Genomic DNA, 19,368 nt, shown 5'->3' with positions numbered 1-19,368 from the left:
TGGCATCTTATCTCAATCTTGCTTGTCAGACATCAGCGAGTCTTGAGAAAATATTAATCCAAATTGTTTCTCAGTAACATTGGTGTTTGAAACAAAGTAGAAAATTCAAGTGTTCAAATTGCAACACAATTATTTTGCTGCAGGAGGACAAGGATGCCTTTGAAGCAAAGTTTTCCAAAATGAAGCTGCAGAATAAGGCAAAGATCACATCACTTTCAGCTCAGCTGGAAGACATGAAGAAACAGCGCGGTGCTTCTGGTTCGAAGGAGCAGACACCTGGGAAACACAAGGTTTGTCATTTTATTCATGCTATTGCTATCTACTAACTAATTCCAGTAGTTCATCGAGGAAAAACCATTGCAAAATTCTGTGTTGAATATCATTGCTTGGAAAGTGTTCGCTCCAAAGTTTAATCCAGGTTAGAGTTTATATAAATTGTATTGTAACATTTTTGGGGTACACCCAGCATATGTTCAAAGATATAACAAAAGTAGGTATGAGAATTTATTTTCTTGTGCACTGCCAGAAAGGGTGGGAGAATCAGATTGACTGGTAACTTTGGGGAAAAAGATATGTAATTGAAAAGAAAACAGTGTATGGCTATGAGGAAAGAAGAGAATAGGATATCTCTAAAAGACTTGCCACAAAGTGCTGAACGGTGACTTGGTGTGCTGTAAGAATGTAGGATTCCATGGAGTGCTTGTATTGTGATCCTTGCATTTTGGAGGACATGCCCCCACAATTGAATTTATATTTGGAAAAAATTGTTTCGATGGAGAAACTCTCTCTGTGGCAGAGGGGGCACAGATTTAAAGATAATTGATGAAGAAAATGGAAGCAATGTAAAGAATGATTTTTTTTAATACATTGCATGCTGGATTTGGGAATGTTCCAAAAGAAAAGGTACTGGAAGTAGATCCAGCAGAAACTTAATGAAAGCACATTATGGAGCAATGGGGGAAGAACAATTTTTGATTAGTTCAGATGCACAGCATTGAAACAGGCCGGTGGGCCCATTGAGACCACGCCAACATCCGTTCACACTACCACTGGCCATATCTTCCCATCCCCTCCCCTCTCTGCGTTCCGCAGAGACCGTTCCCTCCGTAACTCCCTGGTCCACTCGTCCCTTCCTACCCAAACTACCCCAACCCCGGGCACTTTCCCCTGCAACCGCACGAGATGCAACACCTGTCCCTTTACCTCCCCCCTCAACTCCATCCAAGGACCCAAACAGTCTTTCCAGGTGAGACAAAGGTTCACCTGCACCTCCTCCAACCTCATCTATTGCATCCGCTGCTCTAGATGTCAACTCATTTACATCGGCGAAACCAAGCGCAGGCTCGGCGATCGCTTCGCTGAACACCTGCGCTCGATCCGCATTAACAAAACTGATCTCCCGGTGGCCGAGCACTTTAACTCCCCCTGCCATTCCCAGTCTGACCTTTCTGTCATGGGCCTCCTCCAGTGCCATAGTGAGGCCCACCAGAAATTGGAGGAACAGCACCTCATATTTCGCCTGGGCAGTTTGCAGCCCGGTGGTATGAACGTCGACTTCTCCAACTTTAGATAGCTCCTCTGTCCCTCCCTTCCCCTCCTCCTTCCCAGATCTCCCTCTATCTTCCTGTCTCCACCTATATCCTTCCTTTGTCCCGCCCCCCTGACATCAGTCTGAAGAAGGGTCTCGACCCGAAACGTCACCCATTCCTTCTCTCCCGAGATGCTGCCCGACCTGCTGAGTTACTCCAACATTTTGTGAATAAATCGATTTGTACCAGCATCTGCAGTTATTTTCTTATACTATCCGTTCACACTAGTTCTATGTTATCCCACTTTCGCATCCACTTCCTCCAAACTAGGGGCAGTTTACAGAGGGAATTAACTTACTAACCTACACGTCTTTGGGATGTAGAGGAAACGGGAATACCCCGAGGTAATCACTGCGGTCTCAGGGAGAACGTGTAAATTCCACTCAGGCAGCACCCAAGGTCAGGATCCAAATCGGGTCTTCGGCACTGTGAGACAGCAGCTCTACACTGTGCTGCCATGTGTGAGACCGGTGGAATAGTTCTTTATAAAAGAGCTGTGGAGCGTGACCAATGGCTTAAACAATGAGTTGTGTGCGTGTTTACATTTGACCTCATTCTAGGTTTAATTGTGATGTGTGAGGGGAAAAAATTTAAAATAGATATTGTGCTTTATACTGTGTTTAATAGAAGTCCACAGTAAGTAGTCAAGAATGAATATGTATGATTACAATGAGAAGGGGTAGTTGGACCATTTGTATGACTTCCATGCAGCAATCCCCTAATGGTGACCAGGAACATGCAGCTGCGAATCGCGGAAAAATCCTGATGTTGAGGAAAAAGATCGAGGAGTTGGAGTCGCAGGTTACCAAAAAAGATTCAGAGTTAAAAAATAAGGTGAGATTTTCATTTACGTTATCTCAGTTTGTTGTTGTGTTGGTATTTTCAGATGACTGAGCCTGATTTTTCAGAAAGCTACTGCTCAAGATTTACATAAGAGATTAGCGTACATACGATTTGGGCTAATACACTGGTATGGATTGAAAATTGATTTAACAAACAGGAAACAGAGTAGAAATGTATGGATCATCTTTGGCACAGCAGGCAGTGAGAGTTAGTTGTGGGATGTGGCGGGGTCACTGCTTGGGGCCCCAGCAATTCAAAATAGATATTAATGATTTGGTTGAGGGAACCAAATGTAATATTTTTAAGTTTTCCGACAGTCATGAGACTGAGTGGGATCGTGAGATATGACGAGTCAGAGAGTCATACAGCGCAGAAACAGGCTGTTCGGCCCAACTCATCCATTGCAACCAGAATGATCCATTTAAGCTAGCCACATTTGTCCGTGTTTGGTCCATATCCCTGCAAACCTTTCCTATCCATATCACTGTCCAAGTGTTTTTGAAATGCTGTTATTGTGTCTGCTTCAACTGTCTTCCTTGACAGCTCGTTCCAAATGCTCACCACCTTCTGAGTGAAAAATTTGCTTGTGGGTACCTATTAAATCCTGCCCCTCTCACCCTAGACTGATGTCCTCTGGTTTTTGATTTCCCAACACTATCCCCTCCCTACCTATTCCCCTCATGATTTTGCACACCTCAATAAGATCATCCCTCAGTCTCCTGTGCAGGCTCTTGATCCTGGCAACATCCTCGTAAATCTTCTCTACATTCGTTCCAGCTTTATTACATCTTTCCCAAAACAGGGTGACCAAAACTGAACATAGTACTCCAAACGTCTTGGGCAACTCAAACTGTAAAATGACGTCCCAGGTTCTGTACTCAATGCGCTGATTGATGAAGCCCTATGTACGACCACCCTACCTACCTGTGACACCACTTTCAATGGACCATGTAAAGTTTGATAACTATCTTCACTGTCACCAATGCCACTTACTTCAGTGCCATCTGCAAACTTACTAATCAAGCCTTGTACATGCCTTGTTCTGGAGGGTGCAAAGAAGCTTCAAACTATTTTAAAGAGCTGTAGTGAATGGGAAAATACATGACAAATGTAGTATAATATGGATAAATGTGAGGTTATCCATTTTGGTAGACATAACAGAAAGGCAGAGTATTATTTAAATGGTGATAGATTGGGCATGGTGCACAGAAGGATCTGGTTGTCCTTGTACATCAGACACTGAAAGAAGATTTGAAGATGCACCAAGCTGCTGAGAAATATTGGTTATCCTTCACTCTAAAGGGTTTTGAGTGAGGTTTATATACTCAATATGGAGAATTACACTGGGGTTTCACAAGGCCACACCTGGAGTATTGTTTGGAGGCTCCGTTTGCCTATGAAAAAATATACTTGCCTAAGAGAGAGTGCAATGGAAGTTCACCGGACTGAGTCCTGTGATGGCAGATGCTGTTGTGTCAGGAGAGATTAGATTAACTGCACCTTTATTCACTACAATTTAGAAGAATGCGAGGAAATGGCTTGAAGCATGTAAAATTCTGACAGGTGCACTAGGCTTGGTGTAGGGAGGATGTTTCCCCAGCGTGGGAAAACTGAAATCACGAGTCCTCGTCTCACTGTTATGGGGAGAATGGGGTTAGGAGGGAGAGATAGATCAGCCATGACTGAATGGCCGAATGGCCTAATTCCCCTCCTATCACTTATGATCTGGGGAAAGACATTTAAAATCAAGATGCCAAAAAATTCCTCATTGAGAGAGTGGGGATCTTGAGAAATTCTCCATCACGGATGGCAATGAAAGCCAAATTGTTGAGATACATAGATCATGCATAAAAAGACTTTGGGGGTTATTTGGAGAGATTGGGAATAAGATCACATTAAATGGCAGAGCAGGCTCAAAGAGAGCAGGCATATTCCTATTTTTCTCTGTCTATTATTTTTGATGTGCAGCATACACAGCTAGAAGCCCAACTGGCATGTGGTGCTGAGATGGACCTGATGCTTGCTGAGAAGGATAAGAAACTGGCCGATCGAGATGCTTACATTGTTGAGCTGCAGTTAGCTTCTGTTTCAGATTATGCAACTCCGCAAGAAATTCAGCCTGGTGAAGAAACTAAGGTGAGCATTAACAAAAAATTGTTATGGCATTTATATTCAAACATGACTTAATTTGGTTTCATTCCAGTAAATGTTTTCTGTTTGTAATGAGTTTGATAGCTGAGTATTTACTATTAACAAAGCCTGTGGGGTACTTAAGTTCATGGTCTTTTTTTTGTCGTGCAATTTTGAATTAAATTCCGTTCTATATTGAAAGACAATAGACAATAGGTGCAGGAGTAGGCCATTCAGCCCTTCGAGCCAGCACCGCCATTCAATGCGATCATGGCTGATCACTCTCAATCAGTACCCCGTTCCTGCCTTCTCCCCATACCACCTCACTCCGCTATCCTTAAGAGCTCTATCCTGCTCTCTCTTGAAAGCATCCAACGAACTGGCCTCCACTGCCTTCTGAGGCAGAGAATTCCACACCTTCACCACTCTCTGACTGAAAAAGTTCTTCCTCGTCTCCGTTCTAAATGGCCTACCCCTTATTCTTAAACTGTGGCCTCTTGTTCTGGACTCCCCCAACATTGGGAACATGTTTCCTGCCTCTAATGTGTCCAATCCCCTAATTATCTTATATGTTTCAATAAGATCCCCCCTCATCCTTCTAAATTCCAGTGTATACAAGCCTAATTGCTCCAGCTTTTCAACATACGACAGTCCCGCCATTCCGGGAATTAACCTAGTAAACCTACGCTGCACGCCCTCAATAGCAAGAATATCCTTCCTCAAATTTGGAGACCAAAACTGCACACAGTACTCCAGGTGCGGTCTCACCAGGGCCCGGTACAACTGTAGAAGGACCTCTTTGCTCCTATACTCAACTCCTCTTGTTATGAAGGCCAACATTCCATTTGCTTTCTTCACTGCCTGCTGTACCTGCATGCTTCCTTTCAGTGACTGATGCACTAGGACACCCAGATCTCGTTGAACATCCCCTCTTCCTAGGTAGAATCGTATCACGTAAAGAGTAACATTGATAGAAAATGTTCAAGACTTTTAACATGTTAAAGTTCAAAGAAAAGTATGTTGTATGAATGTTCCACATTTTAAAGGATTTTAAGTATGTTCAGGTCAAATGGCAAAAATAACACGGGACGAAGGAAAATCATTGAATTCTTTGCTGTGAAAAAAGAAAGGTAGGTGGAAAAGAAAACAGTACAGTGAAAAGCAGTGTAGAAAAATAAAAGAGGCATGGTCCTACTTCATTTATCCTGTGATAACAGATTGTCAATTTATAGTATTAAGTCAAGGAGGTTACTTACTTTTCTTTGATCTTTAGCATATTAAAAGAATGTGATACTTGAATTTTGAACATTTTCTATCGAGGTTACTTTGTGAAATGTATACGATCAACTGGCAATGTCAGATTAGTGTCTAGTTAGTTCTCTGTTTAAAATTTAACTGTAATGTTGAGAGGATTAACATTTTATGCATGTGTGCTACTATAATTATTTGTTGTATAATTATTAAACCCCTTTCCACAATTATTTGCAACAGTATATTTTTACAAGGCCTTCCTATCCAGCTTCCCATCTCTTCAAGTTTGAGCAATTTACTGCCATTGAATGGACAGGCATTAACACTGAAGCAGTTTAGTGCACATGTAATAACTACTGTGGATATGACCAGATTTGAAGTATTATCAACATTGCTGTATTTCTTTTGGATGGAGCAGGATAAGGTTGAAACGCAGGAAACTTCAATCAGTGAATTGCAGTCAACGGTTCGCAGTCTGACCAGAAAGGTTGAGGAGAGTGAAGAACGATCCAGTCTTTTCCAGGAACAAACAACCAGTCTCAAGGACCAGCTAAACAAAGAGAAAATTCAATATGAAGAGAAGGAAGCAATGTACATGAAAAATGTGAGTGCGTAACCGCTGATAAAAATTAGGTGCAGGAGGAGGCCTTTGAGCCAGCACTGCCATTCACTGTGATCATGGCTGATCATCCACAATCAGTACCCCGTTCCTGCCTTCTCCTCATATCCCTTGACTCTGCTTTCTTTAAGAGCTCTATCTCACTCTTTCTTGAAAGCATCCAGAGAATTCACTGCCGTCTGAGGCAGAGAATTCCACAGATTCACAACTCTCTTGAATGAAAAAGGTTTTCCTCATCTCCGTTCTAAATGGCCTACCCCTTATTCTTAAACAGTGGCCCCTGGTTCTGGACTCCCCAACATTGGGAACATGTTTCTTGCCTCTGGCGTGTCTAATCCCTTAATAATCTTATATGTTTCAATAAGATCCCCTCTCATCCAACAAATCATCCTCCAACATTTCCGTCACCTCCAACGGGACCCCACTACTGGCCACATCTTCCCCTCCCCTTTCTGCGTTCCGCAGAGACCGTTCCCTCCGTAGCTCCCTGGTCCACTTGTCCCTTCTTACCCAAACCACCCCATCCCCGGGCACTTTCCCCTGCAACCGCAGGAGATGCAACACCTGTCCCTTTACCTCCTCCCTCAACTCCATCCAAGGACCCAAACAATCTTTCCAGGTGAGACAGAGGTTCACCTGCACCTCCTCCAACCTCATCTATTGTATCCGCTGCTCTAAATGTCAACTTATTTACATCGGCGAAACCAAACGCAGGCTTGGCGATCGTTTCACTCAACACCTTCGCTCCGTCCGCCTCAACCAACCTGATCTCCCGGTGGCTGAGCACTTCAAGCCCCCCTCCCACTCCCAGTCTGACCTTTCTGTCATGGGCCTCCTCCAGTGCCATAGTGAGGCCCACCGGAAATTGGAGGAGCAGCACCTCATATTTTGCTTGGGCAGCTTGCAGCCCAGTGGTATGAACATTGATTTCTCCAACTTTAGATAGCTCCTCTGTCCCTCTCTTCCCCTCCCCTTTCCCAGTTCTCCCTCTATCTTCCTGTCTCCACCTATATCCTTCCTTTGTCCCGCCCACCTGACATCAGTCTGAAGAAGGGTCTTGACCCGAAACGTCACCCATTCCTTCTCTCCTGAGATGCTGCCTGACCTGCTGAGTTACTCCAGCAGTTTGTGAAATAAATACCTTCGATTTGTACCAGCATCTGCAGTTATTTTCTTACACTTCTAAATTCCAGTGTATTCTGATTGAAGTTGCTGTACCGTTTATAAATACGGCTCTGTTTTCTTTACCGTTGCTTTTAACAGCAGAATTCATCGTGTGTTGCATTGCCTTATAATGGAATTTTTGTTTCAGATTCGTGTGTTTCAAGAAATGATTCAAGCAAAGGAGAATAAGCTTACTGAGCAGATACAGAAGCATGAACAGGAGCTTTTCCTTTTGGCTGCCAAATCAGATGCCAGTGCTGATTTTGACCAAGTAAATATGCTTTCAGAATTAAAATGGAAACTATTAAAGTATACAAGTTTCTGACAAATATTGAGAGGTTGGGTGAGGAGGCACTGTGTCGGATGGCACGCTGGCGCAGCTGTAGAGTTGCTGCCTTGCAGCACTTGCAGAGCCAGAGACCCGGGTTCGATCCCGCTATGGGTTCTGTCTGTCCGGAGTTTGTACGTTCTCCCCGTGACCCACGTGGGGTTTCTCCGAGATCTTCGGTTTCCACCCACCCATCAAAGACGTACAGGTTTATAGGTTAATTGACTTGGGTTTGTATACTTGGTATCAGTGTAAGTTGTCCCTAATGACCATAGGCTTGTGTTAATGTGCGGGGATCGCTGGTCGGTGTGGACTCAGTGGGCCGAAGGACCTGTTTCTGCGCTGTATCTGAACTAAACTAAGTAAGAATAGAAAGGCAGATTATTATCTGAATGGTGTCAAGTTAGGAGGAGGGGGAGTTCAACGAGATCTGGGTGTCCTAGTGCATCAGTCAATGAAAGGAAGCATGCAGGTACAGCAGGCAGTGAAGAAAGCCAATGGAATGTTGGCCTTCGTAACAAGAGGAGTTGAGTATAGGAGCAAAGAGGTCCTTCTACAGTTGTACCGGGCCCTGGTGAGACCGCACCTGGAGTACTGTGTGCAGTTTTGGTCTCCAAATTTGAGGAAGGATATTCTTGCTATGGAGGGCGTGCAGCGTAGGTTCACTAGGTTAATTCCCGGAATGGCGGGACTGTCGTATGTTGAAAGGCTGGAGCGATTGGGCTTGTATACACTGGAATTTAGAAGGATGAGGGGGGATCTTATTGAAACATATAAGATAATTAGGGGATTGGACACATTAGAGGCAGGAAACATGTTCCCAATGTTGGGGGAGTCCAGAACAAGGGGCCACAGTTTAAGAATAAGGGGTAGGCCATTTAGAACGGAGATGAGGAAGAACTTTTTCAGTCAGAGAGTGGTGAAGGTGTGGAATTCTCTGCCTCAGAAGGCAGTGGAGGCCAGCTCGTTGGATGCTTTCAAGAGAGAGCTGGATAGAGCTCTTAAGGATAGCGGAGTGAGGGGGTATGGGGAGAAGGCAGGAACGGGGTACTGATTGAGAGTGATCAGCCATGATCGCATTGAATGGCGGTGCTGGCTCGAAGGGCTGAATGGCCTACTCCTGCACCTATTGTCTATTGTCTATAAACATGTTGCTTCTTGAGGGAAAAATGTAGATCCGGGTCATTGTTGAAAAATATACAATTAGACAATAGGTGCAGGAGAAGGCCATTCGGCCCTTCGAGCCAGCACCACCATTCAATGTGATCATGGCTGATCATTCTCAATCAGTACCCCGTTCCTGCCTTCTCCCCATACCCCCTGACTCCGCTATCCTTAAGAGCTCTATCTAGCTCTCTTTTGAATGCATTCAGAGGATTGGCCTCCACTGCCTTCTGAGGCAGAGAATTCCACAGATTCACAACTCACTGACTGAAAAAGTTTTTCCTCATCTCCGTTCTAAATGGCCTACCCCTTATTTTTAAACTGTGGCCCCTGGTTCTGGACTGCCCCAACATTGGGAACATGTTTCCTGCCTCTAATGTGTCCAACCCCTTAATAATCTTATATGTTTCGATAAGATCCCCTCTCATCCTTCTAAATTCCAGTGTATACAAGCCTAGCCGCTCCAGTCTTTCAACATACGACAGTTCCGCCATTCCGGGAATTAACCTAGTAAACCGCCCTGTGCTTTAAATAAGCAGTTGCCCATGTAAGGCATCAGCATTTTTGTTTCTCTGACAACGGCTTAAGTGTTTGGAACTATGTTTGTCAAAGTGTAGACAATGCAGAATCTTAGAATGTTTTCAAGACAGAGGGGATCGACTCCATGATAAACTGGGTGAATGTTTACATTGGACCAGTGATGATCGCAATGAAAAGCAGAATGGACCTTAAATTCTTAAAGGGTTGGAGAGGCTAGATGCGGGAAGATTGTTCCCGATGTTGGGGGAGTCCAGAACCAGGGGTCACAGCTTAAGGATAAGGGGGAAGTCTTTTAGGACCGAGATGAGAAAACATTTCTTCACACAGAGAGTGGTGAGTCTGTGGAATTCTCTGCCACAGAAGGTAGTTGAGGCCAGTTCATTGGCTATATTTAAGAGGGAGTTAGACGTGGCCCTTTTTGCTAAAGGTATCAGGGGGTATGGAGAGAAGGCAGGTACAGGTTACTGAGCTGGATGATCAGCCATGATCATATTGAATGGCGGTGCGTACAGGCTCGAAGGGCCGAATGGCCTACTCCTGCACCTATTTTCTATGTTTCTGTTTTCTATGACCTGATGGACTGAATAGGTATTCCTGCAGAATGTAGAAGCAAAACAACTGCAGATGCTGGTTTATACCAAAGATAGAAGTCCTGGAGCAACTCAGTTGAACAAGGACCCCGACCTGAAACATCATCCGTCCTTTTTTTTCTGAAGATGCTGCCTGACCTGTTGAGTGACTCCAGCACTTTGTGTCTATCTTCGGCACTGCTCCTGTGAGCTAGAGTAGTTCTGTGAATATCCCTCGTCCACAACATCTTGTACGTGGATTTTAATGCCTGCACTTCATGCTTTTTTGATCAGGTAACCATTAAAAATGTCTTTACGCTGGATATTACCGTCGATGAAACAAGCAGACAAGTTCTTTGTCCTTTTTGACATTTCACTGTATGCAATTTTGTGAAGACAGTCAGCAGTTTCAAGTGAACGGGTGACTAAAGACCACCAGGTGGCGCCCCACTAACAGCCTGTCTCGTCCCTTCTTTTGTTTGTTTTTAGTCTGTATGTTTTAGCGTTTCTTTAGTTTTGTATTATGGTGGAGGGGGGGGGGGGGGGTTGTTGGGGAAAACATTTTTATCTCTTCCCTCGACGGATGTGCGACTTTTTCCATATTGTATCTCCACCCGCACTGTGGCCTGACATTGTAGAGCTGGTAGTACGTTTGTTTGGGGTCGACTTAGGGAGCTCCAACTGCTGGAGCTTCGACCGCCCAGATTGCGGTCACCTCGATCTCCCCGTTGTGGGGGCTTTGATCGCCGACTGCAGGAGCTTCGATCCCCCCGACTGCGGATGTTTCGACCGCCCCGACTGCGGGAGAAAAGGAGGAAGAAGGTAAAAATGATTCTCAGTGGGGAGTGTGAGGTCGCCGAAAAACAAGATGGCCGTGCTGCCTGCGCTGGTGGGGACTCGGGGAGAGTGCCGTGAGTGCAGTGATCTCGGTGTTTGCGGGGACATCGCGCTCTGAGAACATCCCGGAGTCTGGTGCGAGTGTGGACGGCTTTCTGACTGTTCAGGCTGACAGGGACTGCAGAGAGAGTGACAGCGGTCGGTACAACTCTGGTCACATCACGGTAAAGGAGCGTGTGTGTGGCCCGGACATTGAACTGATGGCTGTGGGTCTCTGCTGATGCTGTGTGCCCTGGGGATTCTCACACGCCGCTGTGCTGGCTCTTTATGTTGAAATGTTTATGTAGTTTTGTATCTTGTTGCTTTTTTGGTATGACTATGATAAACCAAATTTCACTGTTCCTCGGTACACGTGACAATAAAGGACCATTGACCAATGCGAATGAATGATTTCATCCCCTAATTTCATGAATGATAATTTTAATGTCTTAATACCAGGGTGGAATAGAAGACCTAACTATTGGTGCACTTGAATCACAACAAGTGTTGTGCGTGTGTGATTTCCATTCTATGTTGCCCAGTTTTTATCACTGTTGGGAAGTATTGATCACTTGTTAACTTCCTCAGTTGTTGAAAGCCCTCAAGCAAAAACTCCATGAAAAGGAAGAGGTGCTGTTTGGAAGGACACAAGTTGTGGATGTGCTGCAGAAAGAGCTCGATGGGAGGGATCAGCAGATAAAGGTACGGAAATCATTGTTTGCTGCTGTGTGAATCTATATTACAGGGAAAGATCACTGCAACCAGCTAAGGGATTCTGTTGCAACCCGCAGTGAAACAAAAACCGTAGGGAGCCTCTTGGAACAAATCTGTAAATATGAAAAGATTAGAATCTTTTATTTGTATAAATCACCCCATTCTTTTTTTCTAAATAAGCCCATCAACCCTTTTATGATCGATTATAATGCCGAATCACAGTGTATGTGGAGCCTTGCGGCATTGTCATTCTGGTTATGACAGGCAGTTGGCATTGCTACATCTATTAGATTGTGCACGCCGAGTTGATTGCATTAGTCGAAGCAGGGTGGACCACGTGAAGGTTGCAAAGCTTGGAAAGATGCCAACACCAACAACGGAGAGATCATCACAGACCCCACAGTGAAAACATCGGGATTTGACCTCCATCGCAAGCAATGGCTAACCCTGAACAGGATCCGCACCCTCCATGCAAGAATAGCCCATCCATCACCTGCACAAGTGGGGGATTACAGACTGCGGATATCCAGACCAGACCATCCCACACATTGTGAATGAATGACTGCTCACTGAGGCTTTTCCCTGGTGGCATCAATGCCATCCAACCAGCAACTGATGCAGCCCTGGCCTGGATGTCCACCCTTGACCTACAACTAGGCTGTGCACGCCATACGCAAGTTGGCATTGCCGATCTGTGCCACCAATGTTTTTCAGCCGTGACCAAGATCAGGAGAGATCTGCTATTTAAGATGCCAACAACACATGAACCCTTGATTATAATGCGACAGCGTCACTACTGATTATATTGTTCTTCATTTTCCCTTCCACTAGTGGGAGAGTCTAGGACTAGAGGTCATAGCCTCAGAATTGGAGGACGTTCCTTTGGGTAGAAGATGAGGAGAAATTTCTTCAGTCAGAGGGTGGTGAATATGTGGAATTCATGGCCACAGAAGGCTGTGGAGGGCAAGTCAATGGATATTTTTAAGGCAGAGATATATAGATTCTTTTTATTCACAAAATGCTGGAGTAACTCAGCAGGTCAGGCAGCATCTCGGGAGAGAAGGAATGGGTGACGTTTCGGGTCGAGACCCTTCTTCAGACTGATGTCAGGGGGGCGGGACAAAGGAAAAATATAGGTGGAGACAGGAAGATAGAGGGAGATCTGGGAAGGAGGATTCTTGATTAGTACGGTATCAGGGAGGGTGAATAGGAAGGAGAGATAGATCAACCATGATTGAATGGCATGGCTGAATGGCCTAATTCTGCTCCTATCACTTATGACCTTATGACCTTATGCGTCCTACAAGAGGAAGATTGAGGACCACTTTACCAACAATGACCCAAGGCATCCAGCACATCACCAACTACAAGACCAGCAACCGCACGACTGCCGACGGCGACGCCTCGCTGGCAGAGGAACTTAACTGTTTCTTTGCTCGTTTCGAGGTGAAAGCTACAGTGGCAGACATAACACCCTCTCCAGCACCTGACAGCAACACCTTCACTGTGCAGGAGTATGATGTTAAGCGCGTGCTCAGAGCAGTGAATCCCAGGAAAGCTGCAGGCCCCGATGGTGTGACGGGCAGAGTGCTGAGGGAATGTGCAGACCAATTATCTGAGGTCTTCACAAAAATCTTCAACCTGTCCCTTTTAAAATCCACCATCCCTCCCTGCCTGAAGTCCGCCACAATCATCCCACTGCCGAAAAAGTCTGTCATCAGCGACCTTAACGACTACCGTCCGGTAGCACTCACACCGGTCATCACAAAGTGCTTCGAGAGACTGGTCCTGCAGCACATCAAAGCCAGCCTCCCACCCACCTTCGACCCACACCAGTTTGCCTACAGAGCAAATAGGTCTACAGGGGATGCCATCGACACTGCTCTTCACACTGCACTGACCCACCTTGAACACCAGGGGAGCTATGTGAGGATGCTCTTCCTCGACTTCAGCTCTGCCTTTAACACGGTCATCCCGAGCAGACTGGTCACCAAACTTTCTGACCTTGGATTTTCCCAAACCATCTGCCAATGGATCAAGGACTTCCTGACCAACCGCCCCCAGACCGTCAAAATAGGCCCTCACCTCTCCTCCACCATTACACTGAGCACCGGCTCACCACAGGGCTGTGTGTTGAGCCCCATCCTTTACTCCCTCTACACTCACGACTGCGCCCCCACCCATCCCACCAACACCATCATCAAGTTCGCGGATGACACGACTGTGGTTGGACTCATCTCAGGAGGAGATGAGACAGCCTATAGGGATGAAATCCAAAGGCTGGCAGCATGGTGTTCAGTGAACAATCTTGTCCTGAACTCCTCCAAAACAAAGGAACTTATAATTGACTTCAGAAAAACCAGTGTAGAATACGACCCACTCTACATCAATGGGGTCTGTGTGGAAAGGGTACCCGCTTTCAGGTTCCTGGGTACGCACATCGCAGAGGATCTTACCTGGTCTACCAACACCATCACCACAGTAAAGAAGGCACAGCAGAGACTCCACTTCCTGAGGATCCTCAGGAAAACCAACCTGCAGGAGAAGCTCAGGTTGTCCTTCTATCGCTGCTCCATCGAGAGTGTGCTGGCATACTGTATAACCACATGGTATGCCAGCTGCTCAGAAAAGGACAGGAAGGCCCTTCAGAGGGTCATCACGACGGCCCAGAAGATCATCGGCTGCTCACTGCCCTCCCTGGAGCACCTGTTCAGTCTACGCTGCCTCAGTAGAGCAGGCAAAATAATAAAAGATCCATCCCACCCCGGCCACCGTCTGTTTGTTCATCTGCCCTCTGGTCGACGTTTCAGGTCGATCAAATCCCGAACAAACAGACTTAAGAACAGTTTTTACCCCAGGGCCATACGAGAACTGAACACTACCTTTGCACTAGGCAACACCGTTAAAAAATCTTGTACTTAATATAATTGTATTTATTTGTTTTTGCATTTATTGCATATATGTTTGTACGCACCGTCAGGATTGGCTATTTTTTAATTTCGTTGTACTCGTTGCAATGACAATAAATGAATATTATTATTATTATAACTGTTTTAATTTTGATGACTACTTGACAATTCCATTTTGACAGGTTCAACTTTTCTTGCTTATCTGCTTGGCTTATTCATTTCATTCATTTAATGTTACTTTGGAAAGCTGCATCATTTTAAGCTTAAGGCTCACGAAAGTCCCTTTCGTTTAATTTGGCTATTTTTAATTTTTTAGGAGGTGGTTGAAAATATGAGGCTGCTTCAGTTAGAAAAAGACAATCTCGAGGCCAGGCTTGACGCCGAGAAGCACATCATGAGAGCCCAGGTCCGAGATCTGATGGAAAGAAACGAGGCAGATTTGAAAAATGCCAAAAGAAAACACAGCACTAAGTTGCATGAAATCAAGGAGAAACATGAAGAACAGATATCGCAGAAGGATCAATGCTGCTTAAAAGTTCAGAAAGAACTGGAACTTTTACAACCTCACAAGCTCCCTGCAGATCCTGCAGAACAGGCAACTGCTCCTTTAGATTATTACGCTAAATGGAAGATTGGAGAACTGGAAGGTAATTACTCAAAGTTGACCTGTTCATATTTTTGGTAGACCATAAATGTTCCACTTTGTACATCTGTCGTCATGTGGCAGGGAGTAGGTTTGCATTAAAATATTCTAGCATTGGAGGAATGGAGTGCATTTTAATGACAAATTATCACTTCATTTTTGTTTTGCCGTGTAATTATCTCATCTCTAACTTCATGAGATCTTGTCTATGCAAATTGGTTGCTGTAATTCCCATATTTTATCACTGATCATGCTTAAAAATATACTTAATTGGTTGGTAAACGGGTTGGTGCATTCAGTGGTCAGGAAAAGTTGCATGTAATCTAAGTTTTTTTCACTCGGGTGTCCTGGTCAGATTCCTTGATCAGAAGATAGTGATGTTTAAAGGATTCAAGAAAAGAATACTTTGAGAAGCATTCGTGAGAGTCTGCCAAATGGCTGACAGGAAGCACACAGGCTCGGCTGCGGGCCTTAACATCGCCCGGCGCGGCTCGGCTGTGGGCCTTAACATCGCAGGCGCGGCTCGGCCGCGGGACGTTTCAGTGCCCGGTGCGGCTCGGCCGCTGGACTTAACATCCCCCGGTGCGGCCGCGGGACGTTTCAGTGCCCGGTGCGGCTCGGCTGCGGGACGTTTCAGTGCCCGGTGCGGCTCGGCCGCTGGACTTAACATCCCCCGGTGCGGCCGCGGGACGTTTCAGTGCCCGGTGCGGCTCGGCTGCGGGACGTTTCAGTGCCCGGTGCGGCTCGGCCGCGGGACGTTCAGTGCCCGGTGCGGCTCGGCCGCGGGACGTTTCAGTGCCCGGTGCGGCTTGGCCGCTGGACTTAACATCGCCCGGTGTGGCCGCGGGACGTTTCAGTGCCCGGTGCGGCTCGGCCGCGGGACGTTTCAGTGCCCGGTGCGGCTTGGCCGCTGGACTTAACATCGCCCGGTGTGGCCGCGGGACGTTTCAGTGCCCGGTGCGGCTTGGCCGCTGGACTTAACATCGCCCGGTGTGGCCGCGGGACGTTTCAGTGCCCGGTGCGGCTTGGCCGCTGGACTTAACATCGCCCGGTGTGGCTGCGGGACGTTTCGGTGCCCGGGGCGGCTCGGCCGGGGGGCCTTCCATCCCCTTGCGGGGGCTGTGCGTGTCGTTTGCCTCGGTAGGGGTCGAGCTGCCTGTCCATGGGTGCGAGGGGAGGAGAGGGGAAATTTTGTTGCCTCCATCACAGTGAGGGGGTGTTTGGAGTCACTGTGATGGATGTTTGTGTTGGGGTCGGGTGTCCTGTGTTCTTTTCTTTTTTGCTGTGTTTTGTGTGACTGCTGAAATTTCGCTCGGTGTTGTGCCGAGTGACAATAAAGTGTTGTTATGTTATGTTATGTTATTTGGACAGATTCGTACAGATGCTTTTCAAAACATTCTTTTCATGAATCCTTTAAACATCGGCATCACTGAATTTTCATTTTGAGAGGGTGCTGATAGTTAAAACATTGACATCATGGCGCAGCGGTGGAGTTGCTGCCTTACAGCGCCAGAGACCTGGGTTCGATCGTGCCTATGGTGCTTGTCTGTACGGAGTTTGTACGTTCTCCCTGTGACCCCATGGGTTTTGTCTAGGTGCACCGGTTTCCTCACACACTCCAAAGACATTCAGGTTTGCAGGTTAATTGGCTTGGGTTAATGGTAAATTATCCCTAATGTGTGTAGGACGGCACGGTAGCGCAGCGGTAGAGTTGCTGCTTTACAGCGAATGCAGCGCCGGAGACTCAGGTTCGATCCTGACTACGGGTGCTGCACTGTAAGGAGTTTGTACGTTCTCCCCGTGACCTGCGTGGGTTTTCTCCGAGATCTTCGGTTTCCTCCCACACTCCAAAGACGTACAGGTATGTAGGTTAATTGGCTGGGTAAATGTAAAAAAAAAAAAAATTGTCCCTGGTGGGTGTAGGATAGTGTTAATGTACAGGGATCGCTGGGCGGCACAGACTTGGTGGGCCGAAAAGGCCTGTTTCCGTCTGTATATATATGATATGATGATATGATAGTGTGCGAGGATCGTTGGTCGGCGCAGACACGGTGGGTCGAAGGGCCTGTTGCCGCGCTGTATCTCTAAATGAAAGAATTTGAGGACATTTTACCATTCACAATGCCCTTGCCGGGAATGGTACATCAAAGTATTTTAATTTCAAATAGCTTTTAATGAGAAGACCGCAGAGCGACCAGGACACTTCATTAACTCCATGAATGTCTCCTCTCTGTGAGACTTGAGCTGTGCTTGCATGTCAGTTTATGGAAGAGAGGGTGAAACCAGCGACAAGATACAATAATGGTGCAGAGAGACTGCATTCAGCAGCAGAAGAGGATATTTAATTGGAGTAATTTAAAATAAATAAGAGTTTTAATGGAGCCTTTGTTTTGGGATTAAGTAACTTTATACCTTAATTTCCAAAATGTTGCTGAGGAGACACATTTTCTGTGGAGCTTTATTGAAGCTTGTAATCTTTTCTCACAAGTGGTAGTTAAGGAATTTATCATTGGATAAATATGTAAATTAATTTACCATTTTAAGAACAAACGTATACTGGCTATTGCTTTACAAATATTCAAGCTTAATGAATTGTAGCATTTCAAGGATATTTTATGATTTCAAATGCTGGTAATTAGTGGAACATATGATTTTCACTGATTGCCATTAACTGCGGTGGAAAAAATAGCAAATTGTGGAGGTGTCGCTTTTGTTTGCAACAAATATCAGGTCATTATGGGTGTTTTTTTTCCTTTCTCTTTCTTAAAGAACAAGTGAGGCTTACGACAGAAGAGGCTGCAAAATCAGAGGCCAAATTCCTAAAAATGAAAGCTTGGTCCAAATCGAAAATCAGGCAGGTTGAAGTGGACCTGAAAAATGCACAGGTACCCCAACTAAAAGCCCCTTGCGTTTGGTGGCAATTAACTGAATATTAATCTGTTTGCCATTTACCTAGAATGAAATTAAAAGACTTCATCTTATAAAGAAAGGAAAATTGATGGTATGTTATTCCTTGAATTGTTGAAGCATTGTCAGAACCAACATTTTTTTTTTTTACTCACAAAATGCTGGAGTAACTCAGCAGGTCAGGCAGCATCTCAGGAGAGAAGGAATGGGCGAGTTACGCCAGCATTTTGTGAGAAAACAAAAATAATGTTGGTTCCGACAATGCTTCAGACTGAAGAAGGGTCTCGACCTGAAACGTCGCCCATTCTCTCCTGAGATGCTGCCTGACCTGCTGAGTTACTCCAGCATATTGTGAATAAATACCTTCGATTTGTACCAGCATCTGCAGTTATTTTCATACAACTTTTTTTTTTTACAATAAATTATGTACATTGTAGATTTTTAATCTGGGCTCAACTGTATGAAGGAGTGCGTACCTACATTTCACTGCTCACTCCATTCGTGTAGAGCCCCTTTCTGAAGAGTAAGTGACATGGGATTGATGTGAGCCTGCAGGAAAATCCAATCACAAAATAGTTGTGGTAGAATGGAGCTGTCGGCAATGGCACATTGAAAGTATAATGCATGTTAAAATTATTTAGAGAGTCATACTGCTCAGAGAGAGGCCCTTCAGCCCAACGTGCCCATCTACACTAGTCCTACCTGCCTATAGAGTCATAAAGCAAAATATTTAATCTAGAATTTGAATGGTGGCTAGCTTTACTGACCAATAGCAATCCCTTAGCTTTAATTGACACTAAACTTATTTCTACCCAGATTGGACCTTCTCATCAGGAGCAGCTGGCCCTCAAGAACACAGTGGCTGAATTGGAAGATGAGAATGAAGAATTACACCAGAAAGTGAATTGTCTGCAACACTTCAAGGCACAAAATGGTGTGTTGATTAGTATAACTTTAATTGGGTAAGAAGGAACTGGAATGCTGGTTTACACCGAAGATAGACACAAAATGCTGGAGTAACTCAGTGGGTCAGGCAGCATCTCTGGAGAAAAGGAATAGGTGATGTTTCAGGTCAAGACCCTTCATCCGACTGAGAGTCGGGGAGGGGGAAATTAGAGGTAT

The 19,368-nt window shown here is 45.5% G+C and overlaps 1 protein-coding gene across 3 annotated transcripts in view; it reads left to right on the top strand.

Annotated features, from left to right (window-relative positions):
• Positions 1-19,368, top strand: part of LOC144602426 (uncharacterized) — an 83,012-nt gene that overhangs the window by 14,810 nt on the left and 48,834 nt on the right. For all 3 annotated transcript variants that reach the window (XM_078415542.1, XM_078415543.1, XM_078415541.1), the window contains exons 4-12: positions 144-290; positions 2,301-2,423; positions 4,401-4,568; positions 6,232-6,417; positions 7,745-7,867; positions 11,662-11,775; positions 15,013-15,343; positions 18,109-18,224; positions 19,063-19,180. In XM_078415542.1, the coding sequence (XP_078271668.1) occupies positions 144-290; positions 2,301-2,423; positions 4,401-4,568; positions 6,232-6,417; positions 7,745-7,867; positions 11,662-11,775; positions 15,013-15,343; positions 18,109-18,224; positions 19,063-19,180 (1,426 nt within the window). The remainder of the gene's footprint in view (positions 1-143; positions 291-2,300; positions 2,424-4,400; positions 4,569-6,231; positions 6,418-7,744; positions 7,868-11,661; positions 11,776-15,012; positions 15,344-18,108; positions 18,225-19,062; positions 19,181-19,368) is intronic.

The sequence above is a fragment of the Rhinoraja longicauda genome, chromosome 18 (genome assembly GCF_053455715.1).
Source record: "Rhinoraja longicauda isolate Sanriku21f chromosome 18, sRhiLon1.1, whole genome shotgun sequence".
Classification (NCBI taxonomy): domain Eukaryota; kingdom Metazoa; phylum Chordata; class Chondrichthyes; order Rajiformes; family Arhynchobatidae; genus Rhinoraja; species Rhinoraja longicauda.
This window is presented reverse-complemented; position numbering and strand designations above follow the sequence as displayed.